Consider the following 21,553-nt stretch of genomic DNA (forward strand, 5'->3'; position numbering starts at 1 on the left):
CTCATTAACGGTTCTGGAAGACAGTGGAGCAGTACCTTTGTAATAGTAAGGGAAAAAAATTTCCAACTTAGAATTCTGTTCCCACGTGAGCTGTCAGTCAAGCATGAGTATAGGCTTAAGATATTTTCAGACAGGTAAAGTCTCAAAAATGTGACCCATCTTGTGTCACATATCCATTCTCTGACATCATTGTCATCATAGCTAACACTTATATGGTGTTTGCTGTGTGGTCACTGCAGCAATTTAGCACATATGTATTCTCTCTCTCTCTCATGTAATATGAGGATGATACTGTGATTTCTGTGTTTTACAAGTGGGGAAACTAAGGCATGGAGACGTTCCCAAGGTCACACAGCTAGTTAGTGGTGGAATTGGGATTTGAAACTGGATAGTCTTAACTCCACTGTGTTACGTTGCTTCTGCTTGGAGGACGTGCTCCACCAAAATGAGGGAAGCACACAAAGATCTAGGAAACAAGGTCCACAGGAGCAGGGCAAAAGGAATTCCCAGGTTGAAGGTGAAGGGATGCTCTAGGATCATAGCAGTCCAAGGAGGTCTGGAATTCACTTAACCTAGGTTGGTACAGATGGACAGCTGGCTCCAGGGCAAAAAGGAACAGGTACATTACCTATGGGTTTGGTTAAATTGAGAGTAGTCTCACTGTTGGAGAATGAGTTGATAGGTACACAGGCAAGCGAAAAGATGGGGAAAAATAGCTAACAGAAAGGATATTGGCTCTGTTTTGGACAATATTTTTGTAGACATTATGAGGTACATCCTGAATATTGAGAATTGTGATTTTGGCGAGGATGGGGAGAGAAAGGCATGTATGTGCATGTGTGGGGCCAGTGCACATGATGTACAAGATGAAATCTTCAACTTTCATAGTAGATAAAAAAAATAAAAACTAGAAAAAATCAAGCACTATCAGTGTAGTGTTTAGAAATATGGCAGTAAATACCAGAAGAAATGCTTAAGAGATTTGAAGTGGTTGCCTTTGGGGTGCTGGAATTAGGGATTGGAAAGGGTGAGGCAGGGGACTGCTGTTATTTGGTAGAAGAAATATGTGACTTAAAGAAATATATATATATAACAACATGCACACAAAATGTGGGATTGTCTTTGGCATTTCTCTTTCTGTCTCAGCCCGTGTCAGCAAACCATGATTGTTCCATATTCACATTACATCTGGAATCTGATCCCTTCTTACCACCTCCACTGCCGCCATCTGGGTCCCGCCACCAGCCTCTCTTCTCTGGATTGTTGCAGTGTCTCCTCTCTGAGCTTCTTTCCTTGCCCCTCTTCTGTTCAGTATCTGTACGGCACCCAAAGGGATCCAGTTAAAATACAAACCATACTGTGATGCTCTACTCAGAGCCCTATAGTGGCTCCCTAGTTCAGGGAAAGCCAGAGTCCTTCTGGTCACTTCCCACATCCACACATGCATGCCTCTTGCCTGCCTGATCTTCTCCATAGCACTTATCATCATCCAACACCTTAGATATTTACATATTCATTTTGTTTCTTGTCTGTTTTACACATTTTGTTTCTCATCTGTCTTCCTTTGTTAGAATATATTCTCAATGAGGGTGGGGATTTTTTCTCTTTTATTTTCCTGCTGTATTCCCAGAGTCTAGGACAGTGCTTGGCACATAGTAGGCACTGAATAAGGATTTATTAAATAAATCTATTGCTTTTATAAAAGTTGAAATTATATTTAAAAATACTACTAGTTTTTAAGATGCTATTTGCAATAACCTAAGCTAAGCAGCTCCTTGTCTTACTGGTTTAAGCATCCCCAAATAATTTGAAACTAAAATCCTAAGGGACCTAATTGAAAAGATTCGTTTCTGTTTGAAAGATACTCATGTGTTATCATGAGATTATGTCCCTTTAAAAATCTGTGCTGGGGGCTATCAGTCCTTATTGCAGAAATTTATTGTAATGTTTCATGGTAGGTATTTATGATGGAGACTGTTGAGTTTCACAGCTGTTTGGGGGCTAAGATTTCAGACAGTATACTGTTAGTATACTTTAAAGCATAGAATCTGTTAAGCATAACAGATATCTTCTATAAGGCACAGACACCTAAAATTCTAATTCCTGCAGTGTAAGGAAAATGACCGCCAGTTGTCTTAGCATCAGTTTGCCTTTTATTGGCTCATAATTCTTACTGTGTTTTGCTGCAGACTAAAGCTGTTTAGTATTTCATCAGACTGTTCCCTTTCTTAGCTTTGCCTCTCTTCTCACCTGTTCCTTCAGGAAACTTAGGATCCTTTTGATGATATCACATACATTTCCATGGCTACAGATCCAGTTCTGCAGCCACATGATTAGAATTCACAGCAGGAGAAGCTGGGCTTTATCCTAAAGAGTCTTTATGCCAAAGCAAATGCCTGATTAGGCACAGGGAATAGCAACAGCAACAATAAGACGAGGAGCAGAGCAGACTCCCTGGTCTTTCTTTGCACTCGCTGGCAAAAGGCTTCCTTCTTGGAAATCAGCTGAAGGATAACTTCCCTCCACACTTGCAGTCCTTAAATAGCATAATATGGACAATCTTTGAACCCACAAAGGACTTTAAGTAAAATGTTTGAAAATCATGTTTCTCTGATGTCGAATCTCTTAGATTTTAGCTCACTTCATAGAAGTAATTTATATTTGTATTATCTGCTTACTGTGAGACCAAAGAGATTTGGCAGGCTTTTTTCCTCATTGTTTTGTTTTTGGCGATTTCACTTAGCTTAAGAGTTGTTTGAATATGTAAGTAATTACAGAGTAAGAATTCTAGATCTTTGGTGATGTTTTTGGTACCTGTTACGTTAGTATGTGTTTTGGGGGGGTCTACCCTTCCTGCTTAGACTTCTAGATGTTCTTTTCTATTATTAGATTGTATAATTGCAGCAACATACTCTGCTTTTCCAACTGTGTCATGAAGCTCTTTCTTCTTTTAAGAGCAGATGATATTTCACTGTGTCATTTTTAGGAAAGAAAATGCATTTGGGGGAACACTAGTTAAATACCAGGTAGTGTGCTGTATATTTTTTCATATCTAATATACACCTGAACATAGTCAACCTTTGGCCTGTGATGGGATTTCATTGTTCTTGTTACTGTGATAGGAACTGGGTCGTTTCAGTTTTTTGTGAACCCAAGGTGAGAAACCTTTAAATAATTTGTGCCAGAAATTGCTTTGGAGGTCATTAAAATTAAGTGCTGCTATTCTTGGTTGTTGTTTTTAATAACTCATCAATATTGCTATAGATATCTAGATTTCAGTAAGACATTTGACAAAGTCCTTGTAAACAGGACATTTGTAGGCTGGCAGATAAAAGAGTTAATAGGATTCAATGCTGGTTGTAAAACTCCTGCAGAATTGTCTGGATAGATTTATAGTGGCACATCTCAGGTTTCTGCCCTTGTCCCTGGCCTGTTTGTGAATTTGAATAATAACTTAGAGGCATTTTTGCTCACTGTTGAATGAGAAGGCTAAGAGAAATAACTGAAAAATAATGCCAACTAAGGATTTTTTAAAATTACAGACTGGAGGATGAGTTGAAAGGGATTGATTGAATCTGAATTGTGACAGTTCTTGTCATCAGTTAAAAATATCACTATGAAGTTATAGACTGGATGAGAACTGGCCAAATTGTAGAAGAGATAGAAAGCACTTGAAATTTGTAACATCATGGGAATTTGTGGTGTGTATTGTATTTGTCTAAAAAGAACTAAAGGCCGTGCTACAGATGCCAGAGGTACAGAACAAAGGTGGTATAATAGTACTGACTGCATTCTGCAGAATTGGCCAGGTCATGTTTGGAATGTTGTGCTAGTTTTTTTGATTACAGTAAAATGTTTTTATTGTGTAATATTTGGTACATAAAAAAGAATGCGTGACGTGTAAGTTATGAAGCAAAGCATAAGATAAATGTTTAAAGGCCTTAATCTCAGCTTAAGAACTAGTACATTCTGAAGATCATAGAATCTGTATTTTCCTCCTCTACCCCAGAAATAACCATTATCCACAACTTCATTTCCTTGCTTTTTCGAAAATAATTCCACCATGTTATGTTTGTGTTTCTAAACAATATATTATTTTTGAATTGTTTTTGAGTTGTAGTAAAATGGTATAATACTTGAAGAATCAGTATTGTTAAAATGACCATACTACCCAAGGCAGTCTACAGATTTAATGCAGTCCCTACCAAAATACCAATGGCATTTTTCACAGAACTAGAACAAATGATTTAAAAAATCTGTATGGAAACACAAAAGACACTGAACAGCCAAAACAACCTTGAGAAAGAAGGAAAGAGTTTGGGGAATCATGCTCCCTGACTTCAGACTATACCACAAAGCTGCAGTCGTCAAAACAGTGTGGTACTGGCACAAAAACAGACACAGAGACCAATGGTACAGGCTAGAAAACCCAGAAATAAACCCATGCGCTTATGGCCAATTAATTTACGACAAAGGAGGCAAGGATATACAGAAAAGACAGTTTCTTCATTAAGTGGTGCTGGGAAACTGAACAGCTACATGTAAACGAATGAAATTAAAATATTCTCTAACACCATACACAAAAACTAAATTCAAAATGGATTAAAGACCTAAATGTAAGACCAGATACTATAAAACTCCTAGAGGAAAACATAAGCAAAACACTCGATATAAACTGAAGCAGTATTTTTTGAATCTGTCTCTTAGAGTAATGGAAACAAAAGCAAAAATAAACAAATGGGGTCTAATTAAACTTATAAGCTTTTGCACAGCAAAGGAAACCATTGACAAAACTAAAAGACAGCCTACTGAATGAGAGAAAATATTTGCAAATGATATGACCAATAAGGGATTCATGCCTAACAGCTCATACAGCTCAACATTAAAAAAAACAGCCCAATTAAAAAATGGGCAGAAGAACTGAACAGGCATTTTTCCAAAGAGGAAATGCAGATGGCCAACAGGCACATGAAACATGATTAACATTGCTGCTCATCAGGGAAATGCAAATCAAAACCACAATGAGATACCACCTCACACCTGTCAGAATGCCCATCATTAAAAAGTCTACAAACAATAGATGTCATCGAGGATGTGGAGAAAAGGGAACCCTTGTACACTGGTTGGTGGTGATGTGAATTGGTGCAGCTGTTGTGGAAAACAGTATGGAGGTGTCTCAAAAAACTAAAAATAGAACTACCATATGACCTCGCAATTCCAATTCTGGGTATATATCCAAAAAAGAAAAACCCCAAAATACTAATTTAAAAAGATATATGTACCTCAGTGTTCATAGCAGAACTATTTACAATAGCCAAGACATGGAAACAACCTACGTGTCCATCAGCAGATGAATGGATAAAGAAGAGCTGGTACATATATACAATGGGATACTGTTCAGCTCTAAAAAGGAATGAAATTTTGCCATTTGTAATAACATGGATGGACTTTGTGGGCATTATGCCAAGGGAAATGAGTCAGAGAAAGATAATATTGTTCATATGTGGAATCTAAAAGATGTAACAAACTAGTGGATATAACAGAAAAAGAAGCCGACTCACAGATACAGAGAACAAACTAGTGGTTACCAGTTGGTGGGTGGCGGGAGAAAGGCATCATTGGGGTGGGAGAATGGGAGGTACAAACTGTTGGGTGTAAGACAGGCTCAAGGATGTATTGTACAACATGGGGAAGATAGCCAATATTTTGTTAATAACCGTAAATGGAAAGTAACCTTTAAAAATTGTATATAATTAAATTTTTAAAAACGGTGTAATACTGTATATAGCATTTTGCCACTTGCTTTTTACATTTAACATTGTTCTGAGATTCTCATATATGTGTTGTTCTCAACCAGAGTTCCTCATTTGGACCATAGAACACAGAAGGTGATTTGAGTGCCCATTTTCTCATTTCTCCTAAGAATGGGACACATGTAGCACCCTTTTAGGGTGCATCGGAGAGGAGCTGTCTCATTACATGTAATGGATGCTTTAGGCTAGCCAGCGGGGCTTAATTCTCTATTCGAAACTGGTGGAGAAACGCTAAATTGTAGTTCTAGGTAATTCTTTTTTTACTGATGTAGTGTGTTCCTTATGTGAGCATACTAAAGCTTATTCACATATTCTCCTATGACAGGCATTTGGGTTTTTTCTGGTACTTTTGATGTTACTGTTGTTTTTGTGAACAGTGCAGCTATGACCATCTTGTACGTTTCTCTGGGTGCACACAACCTTTCTCCGTGTACATCTGATCTGAGTGGTGTCGCAGGGGACTGCTGCATTTTAACGGGGATATTGGTAAACTGGAGTGAGTACAGAGGAGGGCGATTAAGAACAGTTTAACCATATCGTGACCAACCGTGATTTTCCTTATTTTCTTAGGGGCTGAAGAGGTTAATGACCATTTGCCAGAAGCACTTTCCTACAGATCCATCCAAGTGCGTGGAGTACAACGCACTGTGAGATCTGTGTGTGGTCCAGAAACATCAGCAAGAACCTTAAGGAAGCCTGGCACGGACTTCTGGGTTTACCAGCAGGAATGAGGGAAGAAGGAAAAAGGAGTTTCTGGTTTCTGATTTCTACCTAATGCAACTCTTGGTTTTAAGAACTGTGCTGGCTCTCGTGTCACATCTGACTGCAAAGTGATTTTTGTGTCTTTTATTTTAAGTAGTCAAAGAATTAAGTTCTAAAGACTTTTCCCCGTAATTTAAATGTGTGGACAAAAGTCACAGGACAGGGTTTAAAACAACTTTTTCCCTCTAGACCTGAAAGTTGCAGTTAAAGGATTAAAAAGGAACATTTGAGGATGCACTTAATTATTTCTGTAAAATATGGTAATTTTCACATTGCCTTTTATGTAGTGTTTATAGAAAAATATTTTTATATTTTTCAACAAAAACATGGAACCTTTAAATGAAACTTGATAGTCCTTAAATGTTGCTGATCTTTTGCCATCTTGCAGTAGATTTGAATGTAAATGTTACGACTGTAAAGTGTTATTTTTCTTGCATTTCAAAGCTTGCTTTTCTCTTTTAAAGAGTGTAAATGTTAGTATTGGTCATCTCTTGGGACAGATAGAATTAACAGGAAATAGTTTGGAAAACAGAGATGGTATATTAAACCAACAGAAGTTCAAATCAAGTAACCCCCTTGCATCAAGGTTCAAGGTGGGGAAATGGATTGTCAAGCCAAGAAGGGGGACGTTTTGCTGCTGCTGGTACTTCCTAGAACAGGACTGCCTGCGAGTGTCATCCTCCTGAGACCTGCGGTGGACAGGTCCTGGCTCCATCCCGCTCAGCAGAAGAGGAAGGTGCCAGGACTCTTGTCACTGCTGGAGACAGTAGGTCCTGGGTCTTATTTCACACAAACGAGGACTTCTTTTGAATCTTGCACAGGGTCACAACCAGATAATTGTGACGAATCACTGTGCTTTCGAAGTTGAGAGGACTTGCTGGATAGAGGCAGGTGGGTGAGTAGAATGTTACCCTTGCAGGGGGAGTGGGGGCTCCGAAGTCAGAACTAACTCACCTCAAATTTCAGCTCCCTGCCCACGCACGTATGGGTGTGAGCATGTATTGTATAAAAAGCAAGTCACTTTATCTTACCTGCAAATGGTAGTGAGAGTTGTACATACCTCATGGCATCACTGTTGTCTTTAAGGAAAATAAAACGCTTAGCAGTCTGCCTGGTAAATAAGCTCTCAGCACCTAACAGTTGTGTCCTGTTGTTGTCCTTGGAGTGAAGACAAAGTAGCTTTCCTGAATGTGTGGTCAGGGGCAGTGTACCCTCACATCCTGATAGCAGCTGTGGTGGTGGTGGTGGCAGCAGCATCAGGAGTACCAGTAGAAGCATTTATTAAGCATTTACTATATCCAGGCTCTACAGCTGCTCACTTTCAGCCAGTTCTGAGTTTAGAAGGATCGAGAATGTGGTGGGAGCTGGAGTCAGCTGAGTGGATGCAGGTGGATTCACAGTCACTTATTCTGGCCCCTCTTGGGAAGCCTTGAAAGCCAGTTTTGGCCACTTGTGAGGTCTGTGGCTGTGCCTGGCTGATCGTGGTCACTGGTTATTTGCGCAAAGGTGGCTGAGGCCCTCTGTCCTAAATTGAATCAGGGTTCCTTGCCCTTCACCCCACTTTAGAAATTGTTTCTTACTAAATTACAACCGAGAGAGCTTATTGGAGCAAATAAGAGAGAGACTTTCCTAAGATAAGACAACAGTCTAGACTTCTATTACGTAGCCTTGTTGTAAAGGACTTGTTTAGAAATATTGTTTTTTTATTTTAATTTCGATTGGAGTATGGTTGCTTTACAATGTTGTGTTAGCCTCTGCTGCACAACAGAATGAATCAGCCACACACATACAGATGTCCCCTCCCTTTTGGACTTCCCTCCCATTTAGGTCGCCACAGTGCATTAGGTAGAGTTCCCTGTGTATACAGTATGTGCTCATCAGTTGTCTGTTTTATACATAGTGTCAGTAATGTATATGTGTCAATCCCAGTCTCCCAGTTCCTCCCACCAGGCCCCTTTCCCCCTTGGTATCCATACATTTGGTTTCTACATCTGTGTCTCTATTTTCTGCTTTGCAAATAAGATCATATATACCATTTTTCTAGATTCCATATATGTGAGTTATTATACAATATTTGCTTTTCTCTTTCTGACTTACTTCACTCTGTATGACACTCTGTAGGTCCATCCACTTCTCTACAAATGGCCCAATTTAATCCTTTTTTATGGCTGACTAATATTCCATTGTATATATGTACCATATCTTCTTTATCCATGCCTCTGTTGATGGACATTTAGGTTGCTTCCATGTCCTGGCTATTGTAAATAGTGCTGCAGTGAACATTCGGATGCATGTGTTTTTTTGAGTTGTGGTATTCTCTGGGTATATGCCCAGTAGTGGGATTGCCAGGTCATATGGTAGTTCTATTTTTAGGTTTTTAAGGAACCTCCATACTGTTCTCCATTGTGGCTGTATCAATTTACATTCCCACCAACAGTGTAGGAGTGTTCCCTTTTCTCTACACCCTCTCCAGCATTTATTGTTTGTAGATTTTTTGATGATGGCCATTCCTACCGGTGTGAAGTGATACCTCATTGTAGTTTTGATTTGCATTTCTCTAATGATTAGTGATGTTGGGCATCTTTTCATGTGTTTTTTGGCCATCTGTATGTCTTCTTTGGAGAAATAATGTATACTCCCCAGATTACTTTTTTAAAAATTCACAAGCAGGCCACACCATGGTAGTCAGCTGATTTCCTGTTGTCTTCCCATTTGCTGTTAGTTAATATTCTACACAAAGAAGAAACTGCATCACGTGACACCAGAACCTTCTGAAACGGATCAGTATGGATGGATGGTTTAAAAAAAAAAATTTGTGACATATTCTACAGTGCTGTGAATATTAGTCATTTTGGACATGAGTAGAGGGAGGCAGGTTGAAAAAAGTAAATTTTGTAGAAAAGTTTTCTGTTTCCCTGAAGTGAAAGATCTTTAGAGGATTGCAAATATCATGGGGGTGTGTTAAAAAATGACCTCTCGCGGTCTCCAAATCATGAAAATTTTAGTTCAGCAGATGCTACATATTTCTGTTTAACTATTTCTAAAACAAAGGCCTATCTTTTAAAATCAGTCACAATCCTGAACTAAGTATATTCTTCCCTTTCTTCCTCCTGACCTGCGCAGACTCCTTTCCAAAGGAGTCTTGTCTTTCTGGATTCAAATTTAGTAAAACAGTGGTTTTCCCTCAGAAGTAAATACTGCATTTCTTAGGAGTGTTCTTGCCAACTGCAAAGACTGAGCAGTATTTTTCAGCATTGCAGAAAAGGCTGCGGCAGTCTGGAGGTCTTGGCTGTGATTTCAGCCTTTAGGGAAAACTAGGAAAAGAAAACTAAGGCCAAAGACAATTGACACGTAGCAGGGAGAGAGAGGATGGCCCGGATGTTGTAGGAAGAAGGGGGCGGTCCCGAGAGACCAGAGCTAGGCGGGCAGCTGTCACTAGTAATAGCATTTGGGATATGCTGAGACACTGAACTCTCAGGAAGAATTTGGAGGAATAGAAAATAGAGTTGGTAGCAGTGAGGCTTCTTAATGTTAAGTTTTTCCTTCTGGTGATCTCCTGACCCTCTCTAGCGCTTTAAATTGCCCTGGGATTTGACCGCTGTCAATACTGTAGAAATGCAGTTGTCATTTTATTTGAAAGCAGGTGTTTGGTAGATTTGAACTTGGGGGATTCCTGTCACTGGCTCCTTTTCAGCCCTACAACAACCCCCTTTATTGCTTCAGGACCTGAAAGGGCAGGAGAACTCAGTGGGGCAGATTCAGTGAGAGGGGAGCTGAGGCTGAGATGCGGCCATTTCCTTTGTGCGACTGTCTCGAAGAGCATCTTAGTGGATTGTGCCTCCCTCCTCCACATCCTCGCCCATGAAACCCCTGGAAGAATAACTTTATCCCGTACAAATTCATGGCGTGGAGTCACATTGGGAGGCTTGAACTGAAAGCACTTTCTCACGGCAGGTTTTCGTAAGAGTTCCCAGCTGTCGAGAGCGTGAGGGGCCAGCTCCAGTCCCCGGAGGGTCGCTGTGGGAACACTGTTGTGGCAACTGGTTTTCATCACAGATCCTGCGGCTGGATTGGCTGAGTTATAACTACACACTGGTACCGGAGTGGTTAACAGTAACCTTAAAATCTTTTGAAATTTAAAAATAAGTTCTGGTGCCGTGGACTAACTCGGGGAAACGCAGTGTGGTTGGTGGCGGTGGCGCAGCTGTGGTGTGAGCCGACCCCATTCCATGTTTTGGAACCATGCTCGTTAAAAAGCAAATGTTTTTTACATTTACCAAAACAGTTTATTTTGAAAGCATTGATTATTATTTTTCTGCAAACTCTTATACAACTTGCCCAAATGAATCCCTGTGTTGATGGCAATGGTTACTCTGTGTATCTAGGCCATTTCCTTTTGTTTAGTCTCTCTTCTCTGTCCTTAAGCACCAGCTTTGAAAAAATCGTCCGCCTTCTCACAGCATTCAGGGTGAACACATACCCTGACCACAGAGGGTAGCTAAGAAGGTTCGAGCTGCTTTTTGAGTGTCATTGGTGATCACAGGTGCACTCACCGAGCTTCCTGCCACCACAGTCCGGTCATGTGCACAGTCGACTCTCCTTGCCCTTTGAACACCCAGATTTTACAACTAGCCAAAACCAAACTGCCTTTGCTCCAACCGCCCTTCCCTTGGGACTTAGGAGACACTGTGAACCTGAGTGTTGTCAGAGCCTGGTTTCGAGATTCTGCCATCCTCTGAAGTAGGAGGATTAAAGTTGTAGCTCTGAAGCATTTTGACCACAACTCATGGTCAGCGATGACAAATGCATGGAGACCCAGTATTACCGGCATACATGCATATGTAACAAAAGTGCTGACCATACCTTGTGCGTTACTTTCTTATGTTTTCTTTTTTCTTTTTTTTTTTTAAATTTTTTTATTTTTTTCGGGGTACACCAGGTTCAATCATCTGTTTTTATACACATATCCCCGTATTCCCTCCCTTCCTTGACTCCCCCACCCTCGAGTCCCCCCCACCCTCCCTGCCCCAGTCCTCTAAGGCATCATCCATCCTCGAGTTGGACTCCCTTTGTTATACAACAACTTCCCACTGACTGTTTTACAGTTGGTAGTATATATATGTCTGTGCTACTCTCTCGCTTCGTCTCAGTTTCCCCTTCACCCCCCGCCCCCTCCCATACCTCGAGTTCTCCAGTCCATTCTCTGTATCTGCATCCTTGTTCTTGTCACTGAGTTCATCAGTACCATTTTTAGATTCCGTATATGTGAGTTAGCATACAATATTTGTCCTTCTCTTTCTGACTTACTTCACTCTGTATGACAGATTGTAGTTCTATCCACCTCATTACATATAGCTCCATCTCGTCCCTTTTTATAGCTGAGTAATATTCCATTGTATATATATGCCACATCTTCTGTATCCATTCATTTGTTGATGGGCATTTAGGTTGCTTCCATGTCCTGGCTATTGTAAAGAGTGCTGCAATAAACATTATGGTACAAGTTTCTTTTGGGATTATGGTTTTCTTTGGGTATATGCCCAGGAGTGGGATTACTGGATCATATGGAAGTTCTATTTGTAGTTTTTGAAGGAACCTCCAAATTGTTTTCCATAGTGGCTGTACCAACTTACAGTCCCACCAACAGTGCAGGAGAGTTCCCTTTTCTCCACACCCTCTCCAACATTTGTGGTTTCCAGACTTTGTGATGATGGCCATTCTGACTGGTGTGAGGTGATACCTCATTGTGGCTTTGACTTTCATTTCTCTGATGATGAGTGATGTTGAGCATCTTTTCATGTGTTTGTTGGCCATCTGTATGTCTTCTTTGGAGAAATGTCTATTTAGGTCTTCTGCCCATTTGTGGATTGGGTTATTAGCTTTTTTGGTATGAAGCTTCATGAGCTGCTTGTATATTTTGGAGGTTAATCCTTTGTCCGTTGTTTCATAGGCAATTATTTTTTCCCATTCTGAGGGTTGCCTTTTAGTCTTGTTTATGGTTTCTTTCACTGTGCAAAAGCTTTTAAGTTTCATGAGGTCCCATTCATTTATTCTTGATTTTATTTCCCTGATTCTAGGAGGTGGGTCAAAAAGGATGTTGCTTTGATGTATGTCAAAGAGTGTTCTGCCTATGTTTTCCTCTAGGAGTTTTATAGTGTCTGGCCTTATATGTAGGTCTTTAATCCATTTGGAGTTTATTTTTGTGTATGGTGTTAGGAAGTGTTCTAATTTCATTCTTTTACATGTTGCTGTCCAATTTTCCCAGCACCACTTATTGAAGAGGCTGTCTTTTTTCCATTGTATATTCGTGCCTCCTTTGTCAAAGATAAGGTGCCCATATGTGTTTGGGCTTACTTCTGAGTTCTCTATTCTATTCCATTGATCTTCCTTTCTATTTTTGTGCCAGTACCATACTGTCTTGATCACTATGGCCTTGTAGTATAGTTTAAAGTCAGGAAGCCTGATTCCACCAACTCCATTTTTCCTTCTCAAGATTGCTTTGGCTATTTGGGGTCTTTTGAGTTTCCATACAAATCGTAAGATTTCTTGCTCTAGTTCCGTGAAAAATGCCATTGGTAATTTGATGGGGATTGCATTGAATCTGTAAATTGCTTTGGGTAGTACAGTCATTTTCACGATGTTGATTCTTCCAATCCAGGAACATGGTATATCCTTCCATCTGTTTGTGTCGTCTTTGATTTCTTTCATCAGTGTCTTAAAGTTTTCTGCATACAGATCTTTTGCCTCCTTAGGCAGGTTTCTTCCTAGGTATTTGATTCTTTTGGTTGCAATGGTGAATGGGAGAGTTTCCTTAATTTCTCTTTCTGCTCTTCCGTTGTTCGTGTATAGGAATGCAAGAGATTTCTGTGCCTTAATTTTGTGTCCTGCTACTTTACTAAACTCATCAATTAGTGCTAGCAGTTTTCTGGTAGAATCTTTAGGGTTTTCTATATATAATATCATGTCATCTGGAAAGAGTGACAATTTTACTTCTTCTTTTCCAATTTGGATTCCTTTGATTTCTTTTTCTTCTCTGATTGCTGTGGCTAAAACTTCCAAAACTATGTTGAATAATAGTGGTGAGAGTGGACACCCTTGTGTTGTTCCTGTTCTTAGAGGGAATTCTTCCAGTTTTTCCCCATTGAGAACGATGTTGGCTTTTGGTTTTTCATATATGGCTTTTATTATGTTGAGGTAATTTCCTTCTATGCCCATTTTCTGGAGAGTTTTTATCATAAATGGATGTTGAACTTTGTCAAAAGCTTTTTCTGCATCTATTGAAATGATCATATGGTTTTTATCCTTCAAGTTGTTGATATGATGTATCACGTTGATTGATTTGCGTATATTGAAGAATCCTTGCATCCCAGGGATAAACCCCACTTGATCATGGTGTATGATTTTTTTAATGTGCTGTTGCAGTCTGTTAGCTCGTATTTTGTTGAGGATTTTTGCATCTATATTCATCAGTGATATTGGTCTGTAGTTTTCTTTTTTTGTGACATCTTTGCCTGGTTTTGGTATCAGGGTGATGGTGGCCTCGTAGAATGAGTTTGGGAGTGCTCCGCCTTCTGCAATATTTTGGAAGAGTTTGAGAAGGATAGGTGTTAACTCTTCTCGAAATGTTTGATAGAATTCGCCCATGAACCCATCTGGTCCTGGGCTTTTGTGTGTTGGGAGATTTTTAATCACTGCCTCAATTTCCGTACTTGTGATTGGTCTGTTCATGGTTTCTATTTCTTCCTGGTTCAGTCTTGGAAGATTGTATTTTTCTAAGAATGTATCCATTTCTTCCAGGTTATCCAATTGATTGGCATGTAGTTGCTTGTAGTAGTCTCTCATGATGTTTTGTATTTCTGAGGTGTCTGTTGTAACTTCTCCTTTTTCATTTCTAATTCTGTTGATTTGCACCTTCTCCCTTTTTTTCTTGATGAGTCTGGCTAATGATTTATCAATTTTGTTAATCTTCTCAAAGAACCAGCTTTTAGTTTTATTTATTTTTCTTATGGTTTCTTTCCTTTCTTTTTCATTTATTTCTGCTCTGATCTTTATGATTTCTTTCCTTCTTATGTTTTCTTTTCTGTTGTGTTTCTTTAAAAAGAAATATGCTGGTTGTGACCCTCTAAAGTGGCTTACAACTCATTAATGTGTTGTGAAAACCATGGATTAGAAGGAATTATCAGAGTTATGGAAGCAAATGACCTGGTGGATGAATTCAGGGCTCTACTTTTTTATGTTTTTAATACAAAGAGAGAACTTAACTCTCAAGGTTAATGGGAAATTTGGCAGATTAGAAAACCTTGAGTACTTCACGTGTTAAATACTTTTGAAGTAATAATTCTTAGGTTTCAAATGGGGAGACTTGCCCATAGAGAGAAGCAGCAGCGGGACAAGCCTCATATAATCCTTCTGTAAGAAAATTGGCAGTAAAGAGATACTGTCGGTGGTGCAGTGGTTAAGAATCTGCCTGCCAATGCAGGCGACACCAGTTTGAGCCTTGGTCCAGGAAGATCCCACATGCCGCAGAGCAACTAGCCGGCGCGCCACAACTACTGTGCCTGCACTCTAGAGCCTGCGCGCCGCAACTACTGAGCCCACGTGCCGCAACTACTGAAGCCCTCGTGCCTAGAGCCCATGCTCTGCAACAAGAGAAGCCATGGCAATGAGAGGCCTGCGTGCTGCAAAGTGTAGCCCCTGCTCGCTGCAACTAGAGAAAGCCTGTGTGTAGCAACAAAGACCCAACACAGCTAAAAAAATTAAAAAAAAACTTAAAAAAAAAAAAGGTCAAAATTGATGACAATAAATCTAATATTAAAAAAAAAGATAGGTACTACCTTGGGCTGGCTGTACATTGTGTACAGCAAGAATAAATAAGATGATGAATAAGAGGTTGTTTAAAGTATGGGCTAGGGTTGAGGCAGAGATACCAAGAGTCTAGTATTGTTAATCAGTTATCTGCTGAGGGTTTGTTTAGCCCTTCGAAGATTATTTTGCAAGACTCAGGGCTGCATTACATTTCCTTTATTGTAAATTTTTTTTTAATTGAAATGTAACATGTACAGAAAAGTGTACAAATCAGAAGGGTCAGGATAACGTTTGCAAAGTGAATGTCTCCCAAAGTAACTAGCATCTGAGTCAGGAAAGATAACGTTATTAATGCCCCACAAAGCTCTTCATGCCTCTCTCTAGTCAGAGCCATGGTCCTGACTTCTACTGTCGTGATTAAAAAAAGAAAACTATTGATATGCGATGTGCATACCACAAGAGTCACCCATTTAAAGCGTACAGCAGTCTTTAGAATATTCACAGAGTTGTGCAGTCAGCAGCACAATCTAAACATAGAACACTTTCATCACCCCAAAAAGAAACCCAGTACCCACTAGTCGTCATTCTCTCAATGAGTTAGTTTGCCTGTTTTTTAATTTGCCCGTTTATAGATGAGGTCAGTTATACATTTCATTTCTTTGTCGCAGCTTACATTTTCTGATATTCATCCTTGTGTGCAGTCGTGGTTCTTTCATTCTCATTGCTGTCTCCCATTCTACTCTTGATAGACTAAGTTGTTTGCAGTTTGGGTATGAATGATGTGTGTGTGTTTTTCTGGTGAATATAAATGTCTGTAGGGTATATATGAAGTTGAGATATTTATGGGGCACAGGGTGTGCGGGTACTCAGAAGGTACCACCTAAGAGTATTCCAGTGGGCTTGTGCCAGTTTCCAGTCCACGTGCAGGATTGAAGGGGTCCCGGTGCTCCACATCCTAGCCCCCCCTCCCCCGGTATGTGCTCTGTCATTTCCACTTAAGCTCTTCTGGTGGGTTAACATGGTCTCACATTGTGGTTTTAATTTGCATTTTGCTAAGGACAAATAGAGTTGAGCATTTTTCATATATACTTAATGGCCATTTGTATTTTAACTTTTGTGAAGTTTCTGTTCAAGATTTTATTTTTGTCCACTTTTTCCTATTGACTTCCCAGCCGTTTTCTTACTGACTTATGGTTCCTTATGAATTTTGGTTGTGAGTCCTATGTTAGATATATAACTTCTCTTGCCCTGTGGCTTGCCTTTATGCTGGGTTTTCTATGCATAGGGGAAATAACCTTGTAACTAGCTCGGATATCGACATAACATTTGTTAGCTATCTTTGCCAGATAGATTTTCTAAAAATCAAATCATGTGAATCTTAATGTAATCTTTTCATAGTGGCGTGCCTGAGTATGGGATTTGAGAGAAGAGGAAATCGTGTGAGTTTTTGTATTTTTGTTAAACTTCATAGTTTTATGAGATTATTTCATTGACTTGGTTTTTATTTTTCTTCTTTAGGTCTGCAAGTTTATATGCCATATATGCATGGTGTAGACACTGCCCGCTGCTTACTCTGTTTTTGTCCTCCTCCTCTCCTTTACTACTTTGTGCAGAGTTACAGTGTGCACAGTTGAAGCTCCTTGCTGTCCTGGGACCCTCTGAAGTTCGAGTTGGTTGTGTGACAGGTTCTGGACTTACAGGAAAGCTATTGCTTTTCTTAAAAAAAAAGAGAGAGAGAGACTTAGTTGCCCTTTCTCTCTTCTTTCCTAAAAAAGTGGTCATGATGCTTCAATGCTTTGCAGCCATCCTGCAGTCTTGACAGTGGGAGATACATGGCTAAAGCTGGTGGAGTCACTCAGTTCTTTAATGGCATCATGGGATCATTGTACAAACCTTGGACCACTGCATTAGTCAGGGTTCTCCAGAGAAATAGACCCGTTAAGAGACTTCACATGTGGAGTTGATTCCTGTGGTTCTGCAGGCTGAGAAGTGCCATGGTCTGCTGTCTGCGAACAGGAGAGCCAGTGGTATAAATTCCAGTCTGAGTGCAGGCTTGAGACCCAGGAGAGCCGATGGGAAGTCCCAGTTTGAGGGAAGGAGAGTACCAGTGTCACAGCTCCACAGTCAGGGGGATGGAGCAGATTCTCCCTTACCCCACCTCTTGTTCTACTCAGGCCCTCAACAGATCGGATGAGGCCCACCCACATTGGGGAGAGCAATCTCCTTTACTCAGTTCACCGATTCAGATGTTCATCTCGTCCAGAAACACCCTCGCAGACACACCCAGAGTAAGGTTTAACCAGACATCTGGGCGCCCCATGTCCTAGTCAAGTAAACCCATAAAATTAACCATCACAGCTGCCTTCCTCTGGGCCTCACGTGCTATGAGAACAGTATCAGGTAAGCTCCTGCAATTGTTTCCATATATTCTGCTGAATTCAGTCCCTATGCAGTATATACGTTACTCAGATTTCTCGGCTTTTGAAACCATTGAGGCGTGTAGCAGGTGTGTCCTGGTGCTCTGAGGTCCCGTCTCTCCCGACTGGAGTAAGTCCTGACTTTGCCACATTCTAATAAGATACACATATGTATAACAGCATTCACGTGAATGAACTCTCTGGATCTTGGCACCAGGTCAGTTGAACTGCAGAAAAGCCACAAATCAAATGTTAAAGGCAGTTCAGAGACAACCAGGTTTTAGAGCAGACAGAGGTCTGGCCTGTAGTGGAGATGCTTGTCACTCTGTTGGACAGAGGCTCGTAGCTCTTGTTCCTCTCTGTGTTACTCCCAAACCTCCGTTAGACTTAGAAATGACTTGGAGAGGATTAAACTCTGGAATATCCCTATGGTTGTGAAAGATACCTGAGCAAATGCACAGTGATGATTTCATCATTTGGGGGGAAGGTATCTCGATATGCTTCCACCTGTTACTACCACGGTTCCTTTTAGAGCAGTAACTGACATTATACTGACATGGTACATGTGTTTTTTGTTCTTTATAAAAAATTTTTTGACCAACAGTCTCTCCTGCCACACCTGCCACCCTTCTTTGGGATGAGACTGCAAACCACATTTCTCCTTTGCTGACTGGTTTTTTGTTAGATTCTACCAATCGGGGGGCACATGGGCGATGGGAACCTGGAGAAGGGGCCAGCTCCTCGATGTTTGCTTCCTGTCCCCAACGGTGATGGCCCAGCTGCGCATCTGCAGCCCAACAGTGACAGTTCATTCCTGGAGGAGCGGGTCCCAGCTCACAGGTTTTCTACACTTTTGTACAACCAGCTTCATCTTGCCACCCAAAGGTCGCAGCATCATCCGCCAGCGCCTCTCTTCAGACATTTGAATCCCAACTCCCCGGGGCCCCGCCAAGTTCCTGAAGCACTGGTACCAGCTGCGCAGCGTCCAGATCTCCGAGGTTTGACTCCCAGCTCTACAGGGTGCCTCTTTCCAGCTCCTAGGTCTTTAGAGTCCCTTGTCTTTATTTCCCAGCCCTAAGGGTGGTGGCTGCTTCCTGTGGTTGTCATGTCTGTGATATCTCAGTGTCCCCCTTTTCCTGTCACCTCTTCACTATCTGGTTAACAATCCTTGATATTCAATCCTTTCTGTTAAAATACTTGGCGTGGTCTCAGCCTCCTGATTGAACAGGCAGCCGAATTTGCAGTTCCTGCCTGAGGGGGAATGAGAACGTGTCTGCCTCCAGCTCTCCTGGCTCAGATTGGCTTCCCACTGGAACACGTGGTCTTTGCTTCTAGATCCTGGGATTCGCCCCAAGAGCAGAGAATTAAGACAATGGGGTAAAAGTAGTATTTTGCCTACTGTCTGGCCTTGCAGTCCTATCCTCATGCCCTCTCTCCTTCATTCCCACTCTGCTCTTCCTTAGTCTCTTCAAGACCTTCTGTCCGCTCATTCCTCTGCTTTCTTCTACTTCATCGGCACCTTCTTGGCTTTGCTTTTCTCTGTAGTCCATCGCGATCCCATTGTCGCCACTTCACTTTCTCACCAGCACCGTTTAGTCTCTTCCTCTGTTGTCCTCACCGCACTACACAACCTGGGCCTGGGACGTGCCATCTGTCCCCTCCTGCGCCCTGCTAGTCAGTGCCCCTGGAGGGACTTCACACGCCAAGCGTCCAGTGCCAGCTGGGCTCCACCTCCTCTCCTCTCAGGGCTGTTCTTGCCTGTGGCTGCTCCATCCTGACCCTGCTCTCCTTTCCCTTCTCACCTGGAGGGTGGCCTCGCCTATCTTTTCTCACAGCAGGTTGAATATGGAGGTGAGCTTAAGGTCTGTATCTACCTCCATGCTCACCAGCTGTTCTTACCTTACATGGAGGAAAAGGTGTTCCTCCCCCCATCATAGGCTGAATCTTGCACCGACAGACCCTGCTTTCTTACTATCTTCTAATGTGTTACATAGTTTATTTTCTCCCTCCCTCCACCCCCAATAGAATTTAAATCTTTTACGGGCAGGGATTTCACATCCATTCGGTTGGCTGCAGATGTGAGAAAAGACAGAAAGTCGTCATGGGTGATTCCAAGGATTTGGGCCTGAGCCCTGGAAGATTGGAGTTGCCTCTAACTCAGCTGAGGAAGGTCATCAATGGAGTGGGTTTGGAGGGAAGGTCAGAAATTCAGTTCTGGACATGTTAGCACATTAGACACCCATGCGGAGCTGTTGAGTAGGCCAGAGGATGTACCAGCTTTAGAGTTGAGGTCCAGGGAACAGGGAGAAATACAGGTGTCCTCAGCATACAGACATTTAAAACCATGGACAAGATGAGAGCTACAGAAAGCAGCTGTGGACAGTGAAGAGGAGGCCTTGAACTGAGCTCTGGGACGCTCCAGCACCCAGACCTCGGGGAGATGAAGTAAACCGTCAAGGAGACTGGCAGCAGGAGGCCTGACCGTGAAGAGGAGGAAAACCGGAGGATGTGCTGTCCTGGATGCGAGTGACAGGAGTGTTTCCGTGAAGGACGCAAGAGGGGTCAGCTGTGCCCAGTGTTCCTAGTAAGTCACCTAACACGTGAACAGAGGATTAACCATTGGATTTGGCCTTGTGGGGAGTCATCCTTGACCTTGACAAGAGTGGATTTGGTAGAGTGGGAGGGATAGAAGCATGATTGACACTTTGATGGAAAATGGATGAATGGGTATAAAAAAGGAAACTACTTGTTTGTGCGGATAAAGATTTATGGAGAGAAAAAAAATTTTAATAAGTATTTACTGACTGCGTTTGGTCTTCATTGCTGCACGTGGGTTTCCTCTAGTTGCAGCAAGCGTGAGCTGTTTTCAGTGCAGTGGCTTCTCTTGTGGAGTGTGAGCTCTAGAGTGCAGGCTCAGTAGTTGTGGTGCATGGGCTTAGTTGCTCCGTGGAAAATGAGTTTCTGATTAAAAAAAATATCTTGGCACAGTTGTACATGTATGGGCCCTAACAGCTAACCTGCTCACTGTTTATTCCCCTGAAGTACAATCCAGGCCCTTTGGTTCTTACCTGAACAGATATTATGCTGGGGGTGGGATTTTGTGCAAGGCAGAGAGGCTATACCTCTGCCCGTCCTTTTGGCTTTCCTCTGCCATCTCTTGGACCAGGAAGCTCCTTGAACGAGAGATCAGCAAGAGACCCATTTCCACACTTGCTGATCTCGTCCGTGGCGCTCATTTTCCTCTCTTCCTCCGACCTGTTTAATGCTGGTAACCTCATCTCCCCTTCTGTGGTCGTGTGTCTGTCTGTCTCATGCACAAGGGAGGAAGGCTTGGAGGACCTGGACCCATCACACGATATGGAGTGAATGGCTGACTTCAGCAGCTGGCGCACAGCAGGCGTTCTCTGATGTTCCTGTTTTTAGAGAGAATTTCATGTCTGAGCTTTTTTTTGAACTGGTATTTTGGGAGTAAGGAAGGAAAGGCCTGGCTGCTTGTAGTGCTTTCTATGGGAATCAGGTATTACTGTTTCTCTAATAACCAAAATGATGACTGTTTGGAATTGCCTTGTTGGCATAATGTAAGGGGAGTGCGCATGTGTGCACGTGTGTGTGTGCATGGGTGGTGAAAGGAAGGAGTGGGAAGGAAACGGGAAGGTCCCATCTTCCTGTGGGCCAGCTGCTTTCACGTGATAGAGCTTAGTAGGAGATAGCAGATTTATTTCCTAAGCGGCAACATATTTACATGGAAAAGACTTA

General features: G+C 41.7%; 1 protein-coding gene across 1 annotated transcript in view; it reads left to right on the forward strand.

The window, feature by feature from the left end:
* The window catches only part of PRPF18 (pre-mRNA processing factor 18), a 45,471-nt gene extending 38,661 nt beyond the window's left edge, over positions 1-6,810 (forward strand). The window contains exon 10 of the mRNA XM_057731245.1: positions 6,384-6,810. Within this exon, the coding sequence (XP_057587228.1) occupies positions 6,384-6,464 (81 nt within the window). The 3' untranslated portion in view covers positions 6,465-6,810. The remainder of the gene's footprint in view (positions 1-6,383) is intronic.
* The last annotated feature ends 14,743 nt before the right edge of the window (positions 6,811-21,553 follow it).

Source organism: Hippopotamus amphibius, chromosome 4 (genome assembly GCF_030028045.1).
Source record: "Hippopotamus amphibius kiboko isolate mHipAmp2 chromosome 4, mHipAmp2.hap2, whole genome shotgun sequence".
Classification (NCBI taxonomy): domain Eukaryota; kingdom Metazoa; phylum Chordata; class Mammalia; order Artiodactyla; family Hippopotamidae; genus Hippopotamus; species Hippopotamus amphibius.